Source organism: Microtus oregoni, unplaced genomic scaffold, assembly GCF_018167655.1.
Source record: "Microtus oregoni isolate MIOR12 unplaced genomic scaffold, Mior012 000013F_ref0000133, whole genome shotgun sequence".
NCBI classification, from domain to species: domain Eukaryota; kingdom Metazoa; phylum Chordata; class Mammalia; order Rodentia; family Cricetidae; genus Microtus; species Microtus oregoni.
In genome coordinates this window covers 34,439,787-34,453,519 of record NW_024543072.1, presented here as the reverse complement: position 1 = coordinate 34,453,519, position 13,733 = coordinate 34,439,787, and the positions used below count along the sequence as shown (strand labels likewise).

Here is a 13,733-nt window from a genome sequence, read left to right as displayed (position 1 = left end):
GCTTCAGTGCATTGCTCCGGTGACCTCTGACAATACATCAAGATAAAGACTTTTCTACCCTTTTTATCTGAGTTTATATTCTGCAGAGTGTTTTTTTTTTCCGCCAAAATCTTTTCTACGTTAATTGATATGACCATGTGATCGTTTTCATAGTTTATCGCCATAGTTACTACATTCTTTGACTTTTCAAATAATGAATATAAGGCTTGTGTACCTGAAATGAGTTCTACTTGGTGTGTATTTTCATATGTTGATAAATGTGTTGGCTTATCTTACGTTAAGAGTTTATGTATCTCTGTTGATGAGTGATATTAATGGATAATTTTATTTTTTAGATTATCTCTTTTTAGTTTGGGCATTACAATACTAAAACCAGATTCATGAATGAAGTGATAATTAACCTCTTTATTCCAGTTTTTGAGTTTTTATTTAAATACATTTATATGACCTTTAAAAATATGATTTTAGCTGGGTGGTGGTGCACAATTTGATCCCAGCACTTTGGGAGCCAGAGGCAGGTAGATCCCTATGAGTTAGAGGCCAGCCTAACTTACAAAGCAAATTCTAGTTTAATTGGACTTTCTTTGGACTGCCAGTTCCCAAATAATGAACGAAGGTTGGCCTTAGTTTAGACTTGTACCCAACTAGCTCCTAAAAGTTAAATTAACCCATTTATATCAATCTACTTTTTGCCACATGACTTGTCACCTCTCCTCAATACCACATGTTCCACTTCCTCTCTGTTTGACTTGCAAATTCCACCTCTCTGATTCCTTCTCAGAGTTCCTATCTCTGTCTGAAGTCCTGCCTATCATCTCCTGCCTACCTATTGGTCACTCAGTTCTTTATTAAACCAATCAGAAAGTGCCTTGGGCAGGTGAGATGAAACAAAGACATATCTTCACACAATATTCCAGGGTATTTCAGAGCTGTTACACAGAAAATAAAAAAACAAAACAAAACAAAAAAAAATTTTAAATCTGAATAACCGTTGTAAAATTATGCTTCTCTTTACCTTTTCTTTGTTTCATCATGTAATTTTTCTTGTTTTATTTTTAATAATTGCCTAGTTACCCTTTTCCTATACAAATCCTTTAGCCCCTATTATAATAATTTCTAGGGATGGAATTATTTTATGTTTTTTTATTTTAAGTGAACATACATAATAATAGGTTTCATTATAGCATTTTCATACATTTATTTTATTTCATTCTTATTCAAATTTCATCAGGGCAAAATAGGATCCTATGAGCTACTCTCCCATCTATAACTAGTTATTGACAGGTAGTCTTTTTCTTGCCCAGAACAGGCAGCCACAGAAGCTGTGATAGTTGCCTCATTTTGGGACAGTGTTTATAAGCCCTTTTCTCTCATTTTCTGGTTCTCACATTCTTTCTGTCCCCTCTTCCATTACATTCTCTCAACCTAAAGCAGGTTGTAGAAATATCTCATTTAAGTTTTAACCCATCAACTGCTCCTATTCTCAGCACCTTGAGCATCCAAATCTCTCCATCCACCACCATTCACTGTAAAGAGAAGCTTCTGTGATTAATGCTGAAAGTAGTGTTTCCCTCTGCATAAGAAGATGGAAAGATTCCCCCATGCTCATAGTAAGATTATCATAGTAAAAATGGCCATCCTACCAAAAGCAAACTACAGATTCAGCAATCCCCATCAAATTTCCAACACAATTCTTCACAGAACTTGAAGGGACAGTTCTCAACTTCATATTGAAAAAAAAAAAAGCCCAGAATAGCTAAAATAATCCAGAACATTAAAAGGACTAGTTAGCTCTTATATCTTAAATTAACCCATTTCTATTAACCTGTGTATCGCCACGTGGTCGGAGTCCAGCTTCCGGCATCTCTTGCGGCAGCTGTATGGCTTCTCTTTTACTCTGCCTACTCTTTCTCTACATCTGTCTGTTTGGAATTGCTGCCTTGCCCTATTCTGCACTGCATTAGGCCTAAAGCAGCCTCTTTATTAACCAATGGTATTCACAGCATAGAGAGAAGAATCCCACACCAATATGTGGATATTAACCATTAAATAAACGAAAGCCAACCTATAATCCATAGACCTAGAGAGGTTAGGTGTAGAGGAAAGGACGTGAGTGCACATGGATCTCCCCATGAGGGAGAAATAGAATAGATTTTATGGGGGCAGATTGGGATGCAAATGGGAGGATCAAGTGGGGATGGAGGGTGAGATAGGGCTAAGCAAGGGAATGCAGGAAGAGAACTGAGGAAAATTTGAGGGTGGGTATGGAAACCTAGTGCAGTGGAAATGCCTTAAAGTACACGAAGGTGACCCTAATGAGGTCTCCTAATAATGGGGGTCCCCAGCTAGCAATCTCTTGACACCAAAGTAGTACTGGGACTGGGTTTATTCATTTTAGTTGTTGGTGAAGACAACCCCATGGAAATCCTTAAACAACTCAGGGTGTTCCCAGGACAATGGAATGTTCTCTCCAAACTCACTACAGGGCCCAACCCCCAAAGACAACACCCACGAGACTCACTGAACGTGGAGAAGTCGTGTTGGAGTCTAGATGGAGCCTTCACCCCTACATTCTCTCTAGTATAGTTGGTGTGGGAAGGAAGGTACTCTGCAAACTACCAAAAGAGAAATGGAAACACTAACCCAGCCACAAAACCTTTGACCTAAAATCTGTCCTGCCTGCAATATACTCTAGGACTTGTTGGCACAGAACTTGTGGGAACAACCAGCCAATGTCTTGCTTGGCTCTGCATGAGTTTTCGGGGTGGGGGGAATTTCCTCTTCTGTCTATACTCAACATACATCAGAATGTCACTTTTTGTTCTTGGTTCTGGCTTTCCACCTTTAGCATTTTCTTCTCAGGATGCAGTATTTTACTTCCTACATAAACAGGTGGCATAAGGACGTCGCTGTTGGTGCAAGAGTCCCACAGCTGTTCAGTCCCAAATAAACACAGAGACTTATATTAATTATAAACTGTTTGGACTATTGCTCAAGCTTATTACTAGCTAGCTCTTACAACTTAAATTAGCTCATAATTCTTGTCCATGTTTAGCCATGTTGCTTGGTACCTTTACTCAGTAAGGCATGGCTAGTGACTGACTCTGCCTTTCCTCTTCCCAGAATTCTTGTAGTCTGGTCACCCCGCCTATACTTCCTGTCTGGCTTCTAGCCAATCAACATTTTATTAAACCAGTAGGAGTAAAAATCTTCACAGTGCACAAAGGCATCATCCCACAGCAGGTTCCCTGTCTCAATTGTACAAGACTATAAGAAAAAAAAAATAGATTGTATTGGGTCTAAGGAAGACTAAACAGTGACTTAGTCTCTGTGTTACTCTGCTTCATCTTTGCTTCTTTTGATCTTAGCTTTCCTCTTCTATAAATTTCCCAGGATTTTAGAAGAAAGGAGAGCTGCCAACTGTAAAGGGGTCCCCCTTGTGAACACAGTGTAAAGTGTGTTTTCCCCAGTTCCAGCTTTAAAAAAAAAATCTCAGGGTAGTACTCTATGACTTAAGGTAATTATGGTTCCAATCCTAACTAAACTAGTGTGGGCTGGGAATCAAAGTGCTAAGATTGGCTTTGGCTTAGATCTGCAGTCACCTCTTGACATTTTGATGGAGGTTGTAGTTATTGGGTCATATAGAAAGTTGACAGTTCCCTTGACAATCAAACGATTAGAGAAATCACTTACCTTAAAGGGAAACTGGGTATAGTCACAGGAATATCAAGCGTTTTAAATAATAAATATCTAATATTGTATAAACTGATATGAGAAAGACATCTGAAAAGAAGCTTTTGAGCAATTCAGTTGAAAACATGAGTAGAGATGGAGAAATGATTTGACATTTGAACATTTAAGAGGTGATATTCATGGAGTTATAAGCAAGCCATTATAAAATACAGTAGCTATGCAAACACCAGCCAAGTACCCTTTTGTCCTTTGCTTCCTGGGATACCATTTTGTTTTATTTTATTGCTCCGTGCATGTGCTTCATTTACATAGTTATTGCCATTTGGTCACTCATCTGAACATTTTCTATCTGGAACCGAGTATAGGACATACAGTTCTTGACTTTTTGTGTTCTAAGTCATTAAACACAAAACTGCTTTTTAAAATGCATCTGTGACCTATCACCATGCGTAACCAAGAGGACATAAAAATGCAGTATCCATGGATACTAAGCAGGCTTGGTAACAGACCTGGGAGCACTAGTATCATCTGACCTAAACTAGGGGGAATCTTCAGGTAGGAACTGGGCCTGTGTCTGACTCTGGTGCTAATGGCCCTGCTCTAGCCTCACGCCTGCTTGTCTGTAAGTAGAATTGTTGTGTTCAAATGATGCATCCCACAAAAGGACATAGCTTAATAGAATTATCGATCTGAAATACAGGTTTATAATAGTTACAGACAATAGATTTGTATATTGGCTAATGCGATACTGACCCACACTTTCATCAAAATTCATATGTCAGTGTGTAATATTTCTTTGTCCAAGAGACAGAAATAGGGAGGTGGAGTTGTAGTTTACTTGAAAACTCCAAGTTATCTTCTGGGCAACATTCAGTGATTGCTGTCACAGCTCACAGCAACTAAGGAGGCCTATGCTGGGTCTGCATAAGAATGGGTCCCTCCACAGGCAGGAATGGGTGGAGGAGGGGCTCCAGAGACCCGCCCCCTCGCTGCTGACCTGCCTGTTCCTGTTAGTCAGAGTGCAGGGTAGAGGTGTCATCTTTGCCTTCAGTTGTATATCTACCCACCTGACTCCAGGAGCTCATTCCAGTCTAGTGGTCACACGGATGGCCCTAGTTAAATGGGTCACAACTCAAAGCCAAAGTTGGGATTGTAGGGAAAGGACCGCTGTGGGTGGTGGTGTTGACAGGAATGAAAGGGAGAGAAGAGAGAGTAAGCAGTATGTGTATATGTAATAAGATTTTTTTTTATTGTTTTTACTGAGCTATATATTTTTCTCTGCTCCCCTTCCTTCCTCTCCCCTCCCCTTCTGCCCTCTCCCATGGTCCCTATCCTCCATATTTACTCAGGAGATCTTGTCTTTTTCTACTTTCCATGTAGATTAGATCCATGCATGTCTCTCTTAAGGTCCTCTTTGTTGTCTAGGTTCTCTGGGATTGTAGTTTGTAGGCTGGGTTTTCTTTGCTTCATATCTAAAAGCCACTTATGAATGAGTACATATGATATTTTTCTTTCTAGGTCTGTATTACCTCACTTAATAAGATGTTTTCTAGTTCCATCAATTTCCCCACAAATTTCAAAATGTCATTTTTTTCTGCTGTGTAGTACTCCATTGTGTAAATGTACTGCATTTTCCTTATCCATTCTTCAGTCAAGGGGCATTTAGACTGTTTTCAGGTTCTGGCTATGACAAACAATGCTACTGTGAACATAGTTGAGCACGTTGTACTTGTGGCATGGTTGAGCATCCTTTGGGAATATACCCAAAAGTGTTATTGCTGGATTTTGAGGTAGGATGTTTCCTAATTTTCTGAGAAATCACCATACTGATATCCAAAGGGGCTGTACAAGTTTGCACTCCGACCAGCAATGGAGGAGTGTTCCCTTTACCCCACATACTCTCCAGCATAAGTTGTCATCAGTGTTTTTAGTCTTGGCCATTCTTACAGGTGTAAGATGGAATCTCAGAGTTGTTTTGATTTGTATTTCTCTGATGGCTAAGGATGTTGAGCATTTCCTTAAGTGTCTTTCAGCCATTTTAGATTCCTCTTTTGAGAGTTCTCTTTTAGGTCTGTACCCTATTTTTTAAAATTGGATTACTTGATCTTTTGATAACCAATTTCTTGAATTCTTTGTATATTTTGGAGATCAACCCTCTGTATGATGTGGGGTTGATGAGGATCTTTTCCCATTCTGTAAGCTGCCATTTTGTTTTATTGACTGTGTCCTTTGTTTTACAGAAGCTTTTCAGTTTCAGGAAGTCCCATTTATTAATTGTTCCTATCAGTGTCTGTGCTACTGGGGTTATATTTAGGAAGTAATCTCCTGTGCCAATGCGTTCAAGTGTACTTTCCCACTTTCTCTTCTATGAGGTTCAGTGTGGTTTGTTTTATTTTGAGGTCTTTGATCCATTTGAACTTGAGTTTTATGCATGGCAAGAGATAGGGATCTATTTTCATTCTTCTACATGTTGATATCCAGTTATGCCAGCATGATTTGTTGAATATACTTTCCATTTTTCATATTATATTTTTTATTTCTTTGTCGAATTTCAGGTGTTCTTAGGTATGTGGATTGATATCCATGTCTTTGATTAGGTTCCATTGGTCATCCTGTTTTTATGCCAATACCAGGCTATTTTCAGTACTGTAGCTCTGTAGTAGAGTTTGAAGTCAGGGGTTGTGATGCCTCCAGAAGTTCTTTTATGGTACAGGATTGTTTTGGCTCTCCTGGGTTTGTTTTGTTTTGTTTTTGTTTTTGTTTTTTTTTTGTTTGTTTTTTGTTTTTTGTTGTTGTTTTTTTTTTTTTTTTTTGCTTTTTCAAATGAAGTTGAGTACCATTCTTTCGAGGTCTGTGAAGAATTTTGCTGGGATTTTGATGGGCATTGCATTGAATCTGTAGACTGCTTTTGGTAAGATTGCCATTTTTCCTATGCTACTTCTACTACCCAAGAGAATGGGAGATCTTTCCACTTTTCTGGTGTCTTCTTCCATTTCTTTCTTCAAGGTTTAAAATCTTGTCATCCAGGTCTTCCACTTGTTTGGTTAAAGTTACTCTGAGATATTTTATGCTATTTGTGGCTATTGTGAAGGGTGATGTTTCTCTGATTTCTTTCTCAGCCTGTTTATTATCTGTATAAAGGAGGGCTACTGATTTTTTTGAGTTAATCTTGTATTCTGCTACATACTGAAGGTGTTTATGAGTACAAGCAATTCCTTGGTAGAATTTTTGGGGTTGATTATGTAAACTATCATATCATCAGCAAACAGAGAGAGTTTGACTTCTTCTTTTCCAATTTGTATCCCCTTGATCTCCTTTTGTTGTCTTATTGCTCTAGCTAGAACCTCAAGAACTATATTGAATAGATGTGGAGAGAGTGGACAGCCTTGTCTTGTTCCTGATTTCAGTGGGATTGTTTGAGTTTCTCTCCATTTAGTTTGATGTTGGCTGTTGGCTTGCTGTGTATTGCCTTTATTATGTTTAGGCATGTTCCTTGTATCCCTGCTCTCTCCAAGACCTTTATCATGAAGGGATGTTGTACTTTGTCAAAGGCTTTTTCAGCATCTAGTGAGATGATCATGTGTTTTGTTTTATTTTTTCAGTTTGTTTTTATGGCAGATTACGTTGACAGTTTTTTATATGTTGAACTATCGATGCATCTGTTGGATGAAGCTGACTTGATCACGGTGGATGATGGTTCTGATGTGTTCTTAGAGTCGGTTTGCCAGTATTATACTGAGTATTTTTGCGTCGATATTCATTGTGGTCTCTAATTCTCTTTCTTAGTGATGTCTTTGTGTGGTATCAGGGTAACTGTAGCCTCATAAAAAATGTTTGGCAATGCTCCATCTGTTTCTCTTGTATGGAACAATTTGAGGAGTATTGGTATTAACTTCTCTTTGAAAATCTTGTGGAATTCTGCACTAAAACCATCTGGTCCTAGGCTTTTTGGGGGGGGGGGGGCTATTTCTATTTTTTTTTTAGCAGTTATAGGTCTATTTAATTTGCTTATCTGGTCTTGATTTATCTTTTGTAAATGTTATTTATCCAGAAAACTGTCCATTTCCTTCAAGTTTTTCAGTTTTGTGGAGTATAGGTTTTCGAAGTATGACCTAATGATTCTCTGGATTTCCTCCATGTCTGTTATGTCTTCCTTTTCATTTCTGATTTTAGTCATTTGAATATTCTCTCTCTGCCTTTTGGCTAGTTTGGTTAAAGATTTGTCTATTTTGTTGATTTTTATCAAAGAACCAACTCTTTGTCTCATTGATTCTTTGTATTGTTTTCTTTGTTTCTATTTTGTTGATTTCAGCTCTCAATTTGATTGTTTCCTGCCATCTAGTCCTCCTGGGTGAGTTTGTTTCTTTTTGTTATAGAGTTTTCAAATGTTCTGCTAATTCACTAGTGTGGGATTTTTCCAACTTCTTTGTGTAGGTATTTAGTGCTATGAGCTTTCCTCTTAACACTGCTTTCATTGTGTCCCATAAATTGGGTATGTTGTGTGGTCATTTTCATTGAATTTTAGGAAGTCTTTAATTTCTTCCTTTCTTTTTTCCTTGACCCATTGATGATTCAATTGAGCATTGTTTAATTTCCATGTGTTTGTGGACTTTCTGAAATTAGTGTTGCTGTTGAATTCTAATTTTAAGCCATGGTGATCTGATAAGATACATGGGGCTATTCCAATGTTTTTAGATCTGTTGAGGTTTGTGGTTCCATAAGGTGCTGAGAAGAAGTTATATTCTTTTATGTTTGGATGGAATGTTCTATGTCTGAAATCCATTTAAGTCATAACACCTGTTAGTTCCCTTATTTTTCTGTTAATTTTCTGTCTAACAGACCTGTTCAATGGTGAGAGTAGGGTGTTGAAGTCTCCCACTATTAGTGTGTGGGGTTACTGTGTGATTTAAGCTTTAGAAGTGTTTCTTTTACATATGAGGGTGCCCTTCTATTTCAGTATTGAGATTTCCTCTTGATGGATTTTTCCTGTGACTAATATGAAATGTCCTTATTTATCTCCTTGGCTTGATTTTAGTTTGAAGTCTATTTTGTTAGATATTAGGATAGCTACACCAGCTTGTTTCTTAGGTCCATTTGATTGGATAATTTTTCCCCAACCCTTTACTCTGAGATGTCTGTCTTTGAGGTTCAGGTGTGTTTCTTGTATGCAGCTGAAGGATGGATTCTGTTTTCATATCCAGTCTGTTAGCCTGTGTCTTTTTATAGGTGAGTTGAGTCCATTTATATTAAAGGATATTAATGACCAGTGATTTCTAGCTCCTGTTATTTTAGTTTTTATTTTTGGTGATGTTATTGTGTGTGTGTTTCCCTTCTTTGGGATTTGCTGCTGTGAGATCATCTATTGTTTGTGTTTTTGTAGATGTAGCAAACTTCTTTGGGTTGGAATTTTCCTTCTAGTACTTTATGTGGGCTGGGTTTGTGACTAGGTATTGGTTAAATCTGGTTCTGTCCATCTTGTTTTCTCCATCTATGGTGATTGAAAGTTTTGCTGTGTATACTAGTCTGGACTGGCATCCATGGTCTCTTAGTGTCTGCATAACGCTTGACCAGAACCTTCTGGCTTTCATTGTTTCATTGAGAAGTCGGGTGTAATTCTGATAGGTCTGCCTTTATATGTTACTTGGCCTTTTTCTTTTGTAGCTCTTAGTATTCTTTCTTCATTCTGTATGTTTAGTGTTTTGATTATCATGTGGCGAGAGGACTTTTTTTTTTATCCAATCTGTTTGGTGTTCTGTAAACTCTTGTATCTTCATAGACATATCTTTCTTTAGGTTGAGAAAGTTTTCTTCTATGATTTTGTCAAATATATTTTCTGTGTTTTTGAGTTGGACTTCTTCTATCCTCAATATTCTTAGGTTTTGTCTTTTAATGGTGTCCCATATTTCCTGAATATTTTGGATTATGCTTTTGTTAGATTTAATGTTTTCTTTGACTGATGAGTCTATTTCTTCTATTACATCTTTAGTGCTTAAGATTCTTTCTTCCATCTCTTGTATTCTGCTGTTTATGCTTGCATTTGTGGTTCCTGATCATTTTCTAATGATTTCTGTTTCTATAATACCCTCCATTCATGTTTTCTTTATGGTCTCTATTTTGGTTTTCAAGTCTTGAATAGTTTCATCTGTTTGATTGCTTTTTCTTGGTTTTCTTTAAGGGAGTTGTTGATTTTCTTCCAATTTTTTTGTTTGTCTTTTCTTCCATTTCTTTGAACGAATTTTTCATTTCCTCTTTAAGGGCCTCAAACATTCTCCTAAAGTTATATTTTTAGATCAGTTTCTTCTGTTTCATCTATAATAGTATGTTCAAGTCTTGCTGTTGGAGGGCCACTAGTTTTTGTTGGTGTCGTGTTGCTCTTTGTGGTGTTGAGTGTGTTCTTACCTTGTCTACCCATCTCTTCCTCTGATGGGTGTAATTGGGGCTGTGTCTCTGGTGATCAGTCTTCCAGGTACCAGTGGATCCAAGGCTCAGATGGTTTCTCCTTATAGTTCCTTCATGAAGAGTATAAGTTATAAACTGAAATAAATCCTCTTTACCCCAAGTTTCTTTTGATCATGGTATGTCTTAGTGATTGATAAATCGCTTTGAAGAGACACCATGACCAAAGCAACTTATAAAAGAAAGCATTTAACTAGGGGGTTTATAGTTTCAGAGGGTCAGTCCATCTCCATTATGGAGATAAGCATGGCACTGGAGTGGGGCAGTAGCTGAGAACTTACAGCTATCTGATACAAAAGCCAGGGGTAGAGAAAGGGAGACTGAACTGGGTGTGGGCTTCTGAAACATCAAACTCACCCTAAGTGACATATCTCCTCTTCCAAGACCACATACCTCTTAATCTTTCCTAAACAGTCCATCAGCTAGGAACCAAACATTCTAATAGAGGAGCCTCTAGGGCCGTTTTTCTTCAGACCACCATAGTGTATATCACGGGGGACTATACAAACTAGAACACAGACCTTCAGTCAGAGGTGATCTCTCTTCCTTCTTGTTCCTTGTCTCTTCTGAGTCACTCACACTTTTCTGTCTTTATGTATCGTCCATCATCCTCCTCCTTCAGGACTTAAGAACAATACACACTCTCATTCCCCCTTGAAATCCCTGCCCACCTTTTCAACTATTTGACTTTTTCCTCTTAAATCCTGTATCCTGTCATTTTACTTTTCGGTAATGTTCTTTTAAAGTCATTTGATTTTTATGCTATCTACATCACTAGATTTATGGGACCTTAAGGGAAAATAGTAGCTTAGAAGCCTTTCACATTGTTCTCAGACCATCATTGATATTCTTGAAGCATTTACCGAGAGAATCAGATGATTAAGTGTGGAGCTCTTCAGGAATTTTCTTCATGTCTCTTGCAGAGATGCTGCGTTTTCCTTATGTGGAGTAGAAACAAAGAACACTGATTTGAAAATTTGTGTCTCTTAGGAACCTGAAATAATTAAAAATGTTTATATTTTGAACCAATTTGTTCTTCATTTTCAGGACTGTTGGGAAAGATCTTAATAGCTATTCGAGATGCATGTTTTGAAATCTCAGCGATGCAGATGGTGAGTAAGGTTTGCAATGAGCCATAATGTATGGAAGAATTGTTTTTTAATAAGCCTTAAACTGTGTTTAACTGTTCAGCATGCACTTGAGATTTGAATTTATTAAAATCAAAGACATACAAATTCAATAACCGGCTGGATTTGTGGAGTAGTCCTTGAACCACAGCGCTCTGGAAGGAGAGGTGGGTGTGCATTTGAGGCCAGCCCGATGTATGTGGGCCGGTTCCAGGCTAGACAAACGCAACAACAAAACAAAACAACAGCAACAAAAACCCAAACTCAAAACTTGATAATAAAAACACATTTTAGTTATTTAATCTATATAACCATTCACTGAGATACTAACGTTCAGTATATTGATAAACCTGATTCAAGCTTCGGAGTTTCTTCGTTTTTTAGAACTTCAGCTGAGAAGTAGGGAGCAAGACTGCTTTCGTCTTACAAATGGCAAACAGAATCAAGGTGAGGTGTGTCAGTGAGCATCCTGTGTTCTGGGTTTCTTAGCAAACAGTGAAGGAATAATGGGATGTGAGCTCAGATTCTTTGGCACTCTCAACGTGGGGCTGATTTTTACACTGTCCCCCAAGTGTTAATGTATTTACTCTCCCCTGTGGCTCTTAAGCCTCAAGCCCACACTCACTTAGAATTGCCTCCTGAGACAATCTCAGAAAGTCTGTGACTGGAGCCATAACACATATTTTGGTAGCAGTGGATACCTTTGTGCTCTAATCTCTGGTAAGAAATCATTATAAATATGATAAATATGAACTTATGATGGGGGCCTTATAGTGTCATGGTAAATGCAATCAATTGTTGATGTCTAGAGTCAAAGATAGCATTTTCAGAATCTAGAGTAAACAGTTTTCTAGGCATTGACCCTGGTCAGGCATCCTTAACCTCAGTTTCTCTTATAGGCCATGGAAATGTTAGTATTTGCCACTGTGGGTTGTGTTGTAGATTAAATAGACCTTTATTAAAGTTATATTGAATGTCACATTTTGATGTACTTGTGGTAAAAGTTGAATGAATATAGCAGAAAACACTTAAGTCAAACCGACCCCCTCCCTATAATAATCACACTGTCCATTGTGGTCACTCCTTCCCACCTGAGCTGCTGACTGTGTAGATTGGCAGTTCTCAGTGAGCTGCAGCCTTGGCAATAGGAGAGACCAGCAAAGGAGGTAAAATTGGGGCTTTATTACAAACCAGTTTTAACGATTTTTCCAAATGCTTGGGAGGGCAATAGTATAGCTTTCCATTCTCTCAATATGCTTTGAAGGACCTGTGCTTAGCAACATTCTTTTCTTTTATGTCTAATCTACCAGTGAACAGCATTATACTGTCAATGCCTGTTTTGAAACCCTATCAAGAATAGGGTGCCATTTAAACCTTGTAGAGTAGTGAATGAGAGCGTGGTCACTGGGATCAGATTCCTGGACTGACAGACGGCAATTTGGAGAGGTCTCCTGGTGCCGCTAAGTCCTAGCAGTAACATGCTAAGTACTTATGCCATAGGATTGTGAGAACTATGAGATGGTACATGCATAAAACCTTTAATAATACTTTCTCCTTCTAAGAATAAATTATTCAAGATTTACATTTTGAAGTTAAAAGAGGAAGACAGGTATGGTGGCAAGTAGCTGGAATTCCAGCTCTTGGAATGCTGAGCCAGAGCAGTCACAAGTTCAAGGCTAGCCTGGGCTTCATAGTGTCTCCAAGACTAGTGTGGGGGAAAGATGCCTCACAGCAAAAAGTTAAAGTATGTGTACAAGGAATGATAAATACTGAGTGCGAAGTCCGACTCCCTTGTTTGACTTGCTTTTTTCTTTTTTTAATGTAGTTCAATATGGATCGGGTTAATGTTGAAGAATTCTATGAAGTTTATAAAGGCGTAGTGCCTGAGTATAATGTAAGTATCAAAATAAATGTAAACTAATGCAACTGAAAGTAATGTGTGTGCTTCAAATCTTGGAAATCTTATAATTACTGAACGTATTTTAACGATGATTTATAAACTATATATCTGATAAAGGATTAATATCCATATCTACTAATAACTCAAACAGCTCAATAGCAAGATGACAGTTAACTTAATTTTTAAAGTGGACAAAGAACCAGGTAATGGTGTATGACTGTACTTAATACTTGAGAGGCAGAAGTAGGAGGATCAGGAGTTCAAGGCCAACTTGAGCAGCTTAGTGAATCCTATCTCAGAAAAAAAAAAGATTAAAAAGAAATGAGGGAGAGAATAAAATACAAAGAATCTGAAGTGGTTATTTCTTAAAAGAGCAAATGTGATTGACAGATGAATGAAAGACACTCAGCATGGGGCTGAAGAGAGGGCTCAGTGGTTTGGAGGGCTTGCTGCTATTTAGTGGGCCGAGTTCAGTTCCTAGGACCTCCAGCTATTTCATCTTTTAAAGCTTTTATTAGCCTATGTATAGAATGAAAATGATGCAATATTATAATATG

General features: G+C 37.9%; 1 protein-coding gene across 5 annotated transcripts in view; it reads left to right on the top strand.

Annotated features, from left to right (window-relative positions):
• Nme7 (NME/NM23 family member 7) overlaps positions 1 to 13,733 on the top strand; it is a 147,398-nt gene that overhangs the window by 72,823 nt on the left and 60,842 nt on the right. For all 5 annotated transcript variants that reach the window (XM_041662560.1, XM_041662557.1, XM_041662558.1 and 2 more), the window contains 2 exons: positions 11,197 to 11,261; positions 13,102 to 13,170. In XM_041662560.1, the coding sequence (XP_041518494.1) occupies positions 11,197 to 11,261; positions 13,102 to 13,170 (134 nt within the window). The remainder of the gene's footprint in view (positions 1 to 11,196; positions 11,262 to 13,101; positions 13,171 to 13,733) is intronic.